General features: G+C 50.8%; 1 protein-coding gene across 1 annotated transcript; it reads left to right on the top strand.

The window, feature by feature from the left end:
• Positions 1–5,286: 5,286 nt before the first annotated feature.
• LOC145389486 (histone H2A) lies at positions 5,287–5,658 on the top strand. The gene has a single exon (XM_080264779.1). It carries the CDS (start codon positions 5,287–5,289, stop codon positions 5,656–5,658), a length of 372 nt encoding a protein of 123 aa, XP_080120905.1.
• The last annotated feature ends 1,842 nt before the right edge of the window (positions 5,659–7,500 follow it).

Here is a 7,500-nt window from a genome sequence, read left to right on the forward strand (position 1 = left end):
ATGATACGATGTCATGCATGTATTTACTGTACGCCTGTTGAGTGGGTTGGTTGGTACAGGCGGCCTAAGAAGTGCCGGCGGAGTATCCATAAGTTTTCGGTCAGCGATAGTGTCCCTACTCTTCCTTATATCTGTACGGGGTGAAGCCTAATACGTAAAATTGTTACAAGAAACAACAAATCCATGACCAGTTATCTGTATATTTCAAAAGTATTGTAGGAAGCAGTTGGTTCGTTACGATAATAGGAATTCCTAAACGGAACTGAGTGATATTTCACAACTGTCGCTCAGGCAGAGTCGGGAATAAATATGTTGTGGAGTTCAAATCTAGCATGGTAACAGACAGTGACGTTTGGGTAGCGTAAGACTGAACAAAAGGGAGCTTCAATAAACATTGGATATGAATAAATATTATGTAGAAAATAATTTCCGTTACAATACTAGGGAATAATTTAAAGTCATTTATTTCCGTTTCCAATGTCTCGGTGGACGACGACAGAAAGCGGGAAGGAGGCGTAAGCCGGTAAGCTATTTTAAATGTTTCGGTCAACACGCACGAAAGGAGATAACATTCACTCAAGGACATGCAGTTATTACACTGCCTTTGGCCAGTTTCCCACGAAGAAAAATCTCAGGATTATTTCATATAAGACAGGGGGCTATCAAAAAAAAAAAAAAAAAAAAAAAAAAAAAAAAAAAAAGGGACTGGGAGTTTTAGGCGTACCGGCCACCGCGCGCGAAGTTAATACATTTCACATTCATTCAAATCGGGAAAGATAACTAAGTGTTACCATCTAATTTATCACTGCCTCCTGTTATTCATTTTACATCATTATTTGTACGATATAATATATACGATTATTTGGCATGACGTGATGAAGGCATTGAATGTTTACCTCTTATTCACTGTTTTCCTAGAACGCATGGCAGTGGTGAGTGACCGAAGCAATCTGACACTGTGCCGTCACTTCTTGGGGCGACGGTACGTTGTTGTTGGTTGTTCAGATGAATAAGAAGGCCCGCACGCCCCTATTTACTCTTTTATTTTGACTCTATTGTTTTAACCCCCAACCCTAGTTCAAAACATTTCGATTGTGCCTACGTACCCATCCCAAACCACCGTTGCCGAAAAGAGAGAGAGAGAGAGAGAGAGAGAGAGAGAGAGAGAGAAAGCTGATAAACCAGAGTTCCTGAGTGGAAAATTGGTAAGTCTGTCTTTCCCCTTTTTATCGAAAATCTTGTGGCTCCGATTGGAGCCGGAAATGTTGAAATGGCCAAGAGTGTAACCTCTCTACTTTGAGGAGGTGTACTTGGTGACAGCCTTGGTGCCTTCAGACACGGCGTGCTTGGCCAGCTCGCCAGGGAGGAGCAGCCTGACGGCCGTCTGGATCTCCCGGCTGGTGATGGTTGAACGCTTGTTGTAGTGTGCCAGGCGTGAAGCCTCTGCAGCAATGCGCTCGAAGATGTCATTCACGAAAGAGTTCATGATAGACATCGCCTTGGAGGAAACACCGGTGTCAGGGTGGACCTGCTTGAGCACTTTGTAGATGTAGATGCTGTAGCTCCCCTTCCTCCTACGCTTCTTCTTCTTGTCTCCCTTGGCAATGGCCTTCTGGGCCTTGCCGGCCTTCTTAGCGGCCTTTCCGGAGGTCTTGGGTGGCATGGCGGCGCCGAGTCAGACGGTATGTGCACGGTGCGGGAGCGAGCGAGAGACTGAGTCGACATGGGGGCCGCGCTTGCTGAAATCCTTATATGTGATTTCTGCCCGATCGCAGCCCGGCTTCTGCCTCCTTCCCATTCGCGGGTGGGATGGGGTCGGATCGGGAAGACGGGTATTTAAGGGAAGGTCGCGCGGGCCGGGGCGCCCTGCTCTCTTCGCCTCTTCGGCCCAACGATGCAGGACGACACATCTCTTTAATACTGGAGGAGGTGGGTGATGTTTCCCTACTAAACGACACCACCGAGGCCACACACATTGACGGGGGGCGCCTGGACTTGGCGTTTGTGTCCTCCCCCCTTGCGGGCTCGGCAACATGGTCGCTGCACCGACACCTCGCCAGTGATCATTTTGCCCTCGAGGTCACTTTGCCAACTGCTCCACTCCCACCGACGCCGCCCCCTCCTTTGCGGTGGGACTTCCGTAGGGCCGACTGGGCGGCTTTTGCACAGGCCTTAGCTGGGGCCTTTGCTGCATCTCCTCCCGCCTCAGACCTCGAGAGCCGAGCAGAACAGGTGGCGAGTATTTTTTCACAGGCTGCCTCTCTTGCTATCCCCCTGCAGAGTCGATCCGCGAGGTGCTATCGGGACGGCTGGATTTACTGCGACAGGGTCAAGGAATTGAACCGGCGGCTAAATGCGGCACGTAGGCAGTACCGACGGCGTCGCACATCGCCACACCGTCGGTACCTGGTGGCTGTCACGCGACACGTCACCACAGAGAAACGCCGCCTCAAGGAGGAGGCGTGGATTGGATGGTGTCGTACCCTAGATGCTCACTCCACACTCAGGGAGATGTGGAGGAGAATCAGGTCCATCTCCGATCCACGTCCTCCTCGGCCGCCCTCGCATCCTGATCCTGCCGCAGAGGCCAGCCGCCTCGCTCAGCACTTCGCGGATCGCTCTGCTTCAAGCAATCTCCCGCAATCCGTCCAGATCCTGCAGGCTCAGCTATGCACCGCTCGTGCCACGGCAGTTCAGGCTGCCTGTGATAGGCCAGACCCAGCTGATTGTCCCATCACCAGCGGGGAGGTCCTAAAAGCACTGCACCACAGGGGAGACTCTGCGCCTGGACTGGACGGAATCACATATTCACTCCTGTCACACGCTGGGGATAGCGGCAGCGAGCGCCTAGTTGATCTGATCAACCTCTCTTGGTCTGAGGGGCGTCTGCCAAGGTCGTGGAAGGCGGCTGTTATTCACCCGATTCCCAAGCCTCATGATCCTACCGCCATGCGCCCCATCTCCCTCCTTAGCTGTATTGCTAAAACGGCTGAGAGGGTTGTGCGGGCTCGTCTCGCTTGGCGGCTGGGACCACTGCACCCAAGGATCTTCGCATACCACCATGGTAGGAGTGCCACTCACTGCCTCGCGTCTTCTTCCTTGGGGAACTGAGAGGGGAAAGGGGATGGACGTCTTCCTCGAACTGGAAAATGCTTTTGAACTAGCCAGCCCTACGGTTATTTTGGCTGCCCTTGCAGACAGGGGTGTGGGAGGCAGGCTTTTATCCTGGATCAGGGACTTCTTTGCGGATCGCTCTGCAGGGGTCAGATTCCAGGGGCACCTCTCACACTTTTGCACACATTTTAATGGCACGCCCCAGGGGAGCGTACTAAGCCCCCTCCTGTTTAATATCCTTATGGAGGGGCTCTTAACCATCGATTATGGGCCTGGCGTCACCCTCCTCTGTTATGCAGACGATCTTGCCCTCATTTTTACTAGACGGGATTGTTTTCGACAGGCAGACTTGGCCCTTTCTCGGCTCCATGCCAAGTGTGCCGAGTTAGGCCTAAAAATTAACATCCTGAAGACCAAGTGCCTGCCATTTGGACTCCGCCCCCCAGACTTTCCACTGCTACTCGGTGGCCATCAGCTCTCCATGGTCACTGCACATCGGTACTTGGGGGTCTGGCTTGACACGGGTCTCAACTTTGCCTGCCATGTTCGGTACCTGAGGGAGCGTGCATCCACCCGCATGGCTGCTCTCCGCTATCTGTCCAGGCGGAGTTTGGGGGCATCATATTCAGTCCTACGGACTTTTTATATACGCAGTCCGGATCCTTGGTGGACTACAGCGCCATCTGCTTGACGGGCCTTGCTCCGCCAGTCGCTAGATCTCTGGAGGTCATCCAGAATGATGCCCTCCGCATTATGCTGGGTGCTCCACGCTGGACCCGACTGGTCAATCTGCGTATGGAGGGTGGGCTGCCGTCTCTGGCCCATCGCATTGTGTTGCGAGCGGCAGTAGTCACCCTGAAGCTGATCCAGTGCCTGCCTCACCTGCCTGTCTCTGCCCTCCTAAAACGCCTTCTCTGCCGCCCACCCGAGCCGGCCCCTCAGCGTGACTGGGCCCGCACCACGGCCGCTGCCATCCATGGTTTGGGAGCTGCTGCGAGCCTCTGTCAAGATCCCGACTCTCCCTTTCCTGGATACGTTGATCCACCGCCATGGGATCCTCCCCTTTTTAATATTTTTGGTCCATCGGAGGCTAAACCCCGCTCCTTGATTCCAGCACTCCTTCGCCAGGAGGGTCTCAGTAGGGTGGCAGCTCTGGCCTCACCAGACTCAGCCATCTACTACACTGATGGCTCTGTTTCCCCTAATGGCGCAGCTGGAGCGGCCTTTGTCTCTGGGCAACTAGTGGAAGCTTGGCGACTCTCTTCAGGTGTATCCGCTTTCCAGGCGGAACTTGCGGCCATCCTGGGTGCATTGCGCCATGCTCACCACCATCGTCACAATCGAGTCGTAATCCACACAGACTCTCTTTCCTCCCATTCAGAGATTACGATCCTTATCGCTGCATGACAACGTCTTTCTCCTAACAGCGATTCATACATTTGCATCACTTCTTGTCTGTAGGGGCGCCAACGATTAACCTTCACTGGCTCCCCGGGACATGTGGGAATTAGTGGCAACGAGCGTGCTGATGACGCTGCGCGCTCAGCTTGCGATCTCCCAGACATCACATTCCCACTACGCCCTAGTCCCTCGCACCTCATCCGCACTCTCACTGCCACCATAGGAAGACTGACCCTAGAGGACCATCGGCTCTGGGTCACGGAGGGCTCTTGCTCTGCAAAATGGTATGCTACTGCCACGTCGTATTCCCTCCTGTTGCCCCCCCAAGGACTTCCTAACTTTATTGTAGTCCGACTTCGAAGATTGCGTCTTGGGTTTCCTTGCTACAAGCAAATTGTGGGTATGGAGCCAGACCCGTGTGAACATTGCTTGGCCAGCTGTGAGGAGCCCCTTCTTCATTATCTTCTGGACTGCCCAGCCACCACCAGGCTCAGGTCTGGGCTCGACTCGGCCCTAGCCCGATCTGGTGATGTCTTTAGGGACGCTGCTGGCATTGTTGCCCATGCTCCATTAAATATATTACTTAGTATGGTCAGGGATTACCCTCCACCTCGCTAAAGCAAGTTCGCGCAAGTAGTGCGCACCTCTGACGGGCTCTCTGTTTGCCCGTGTCCCAGGAAACTGGGACGAATATCCCACAAACAAAACAAACGGGCCGGGGACGCATTAGTCTTCTCCTGAAGGTCCTACTACTCCAGCAGCAGCAGCAGCATGTCCGGACGTGGCAAGGGAGGCAAGGTGAAGGGAAAGTCCAAGTCCCGATCTAGCAGGGCTGGGCTCCAGTTCCCCGTCGGCAGGATCCACCGTCTCCTTCGTAAAGGCAATTACGCCGAGCGTGTGGGTGCTGGTGCTCCCGTCTACTTGGCTGCAGTCATGGAGTACCTAGCAGCTGAAGTGCTTGAGCTGGCTGGCAACGCAGCCCGTGACAACAAGAAGACTCGTATCATTCCCCGTCACCTGCAGTTGGCTATCCGCAATGATGAGGAGCTCAACAAGCTCCTCTCTGGCGTCACCATCGCCCAGGGAGGTGTCCTGCCTAACATCCAGGCTGTGCTGCTCCCCAAGAAGACGGAGAAGAAGTAAACGCTTCCAAGAAATCCTTCTTCTTCTTCACCTCCATCGGCTCCTTTAGGAGCCACATTCGTTTCTTGAGAGAGAATAGACTTTGGCATTGCCCAACAGCATCATCATCATCATCTTTGGGTATGGATGAATGTGTTGGTATACTGTATGTTTGTGTATGTGCCTATAACGTGGTATGTGTTGAATGCTGGCATGTGTCTGTGGCTATATTTACGTTCGGTTGCATGTAAGAAGCTACTGACATCAGTGAAGGTGGAGTAATGATAATAATAATAATAATATTATTATTCCCACTACTACATAGAGTCTTGTCCCGTTCCCAACTGCACCTGCATAATACTGTCCTGTATAATTATGCCTCCTAACTGCCTGGCCGGGTGGATGAATGAAAACATAGGTGATGATGATGATGGCTATTCTCCCACCATCGAAGGAATGGACAAAGTCGTTCAGTGGCAGAGGATATGGTGATGTATACAACAGTATATATATATATATATATATATTTATATATATATATATATATATATATATATATATATATATATATATATATTAGTCGTGTGGTGACGACCATTGTGGATTTAACACCCCCAAATAAGAGCAATAATGAAGAAAATACTTATCATTCATTTCTCTCGTCATTATGAGTAGTATTGCAACAACTAGTTACTACACAATCAAAAACCACCACTACCACCACCATCTATTCATCCATCCATCCATTCATTCATTCATTCATCATCATCATCATCATCATCATCATCATCATCATCATCATCAAAGATTAATAATAATATTCAGCAGCACCACCACCACCAACCATCGAACTGGGAGCTCCGTGAACGCCTGATTAGTGAAACTGTTGGGAGGCGAGTGTCAGCCACCTTGTCAGCCACCTCTTCTATATAATGCACTAGCGGTCGTGCAAGTACCAATCGGATCCATTTAAATTTGATTTCAGGCCTCAGCGGTTGATGCAATGCTTGTACGATGGGTGATTGGTGGGTTTTGGTACTTAGAGAAAACGGCCGTGACAGCGACAAATTCAAGGGATAACTTGTTCATATGCAGACATTCTGTCTGTCTAACACTTAGGCATTCATATCATGCACCGTTTGTGGTGCCTCACCGACGTGACTGACTGTGTCTTCTTTACTCTAGGTGCATCCTTCAAGTGTGCTGCTGCTCGTGCATATGAAGGCAGAAATACCTTGGATTAGTGGGATTTGCCTTCACGATTTACGGAGGCGACTCCCGGAGCGCAGCAGAGGAGATGCTCTCGCAACAGGATGGAAATTGCCCTGATAGGTATGGAGAAAGCTTTCCTGAAATGGGGGTGGGGGGGGGAGTAGACCAGAGGAACAGAGAAAGCAATGGCCCAGCAAAATAAGTGATAATGTATATGTATGCAGACGTCCATTTAAATTAGAAGATGTAGTAGCCAAATTGACAGTTGCCTAATCCCCCCACCGTTTTTTTTTTTTTTTTTTTTTTTTTTTAACTGCCAGACAGAGAGAGAGAGAGAGAGAGAGAGAGAGAGAGAGAGAGGTTTGGTATGGTTCAGTTAGGTTATGGTTGGTTTGGTTTGGTTATGTTAGGTGTGGTAAGAGTTGGTCGGGTTGCATTACATGTTTTCATATCTGTTACATTAAAAGAAAGAGAGAGAGAGAGAGAGAGAGAGAAAATGGTGCTACCTAACCTGCTCAACGTCTGCATTTACTTATACTACTATGCCTTCATTCATTCTCTTTCACAGAAATTAGGTGTGGACCTCTAAAAGAGGTCCGGGGGTTGCTGTTTATTGTGTGCTTTGCCGTGGCCAGGTGGAATAGTGCCATG

This window comes from Coenobita brevimanus, chromosome 117 (assembly GCF_032717465.1).
Source record: "Coenobita brevimanus isolate Jiangsu-jjx chromosome 117, ASM3271746v2, whole genome shotgun sequence".
NCBI lineage: Eukaryota > Metazoa > Arthropoda > Malacostraca > Decapoda > Coenobitidae > Coenobita > Coenobita brevimanus.

What these genes read in the sequence shown, in the direction of transcription:
- LOC145389486 (XM_080264779.1), top strand. Translation starts at nt 5,287, where the DNA reads ATGTCCGGACGTGGCAAGGGAGGCAAGGTGAAGGGAAAGTCCAAGTCC.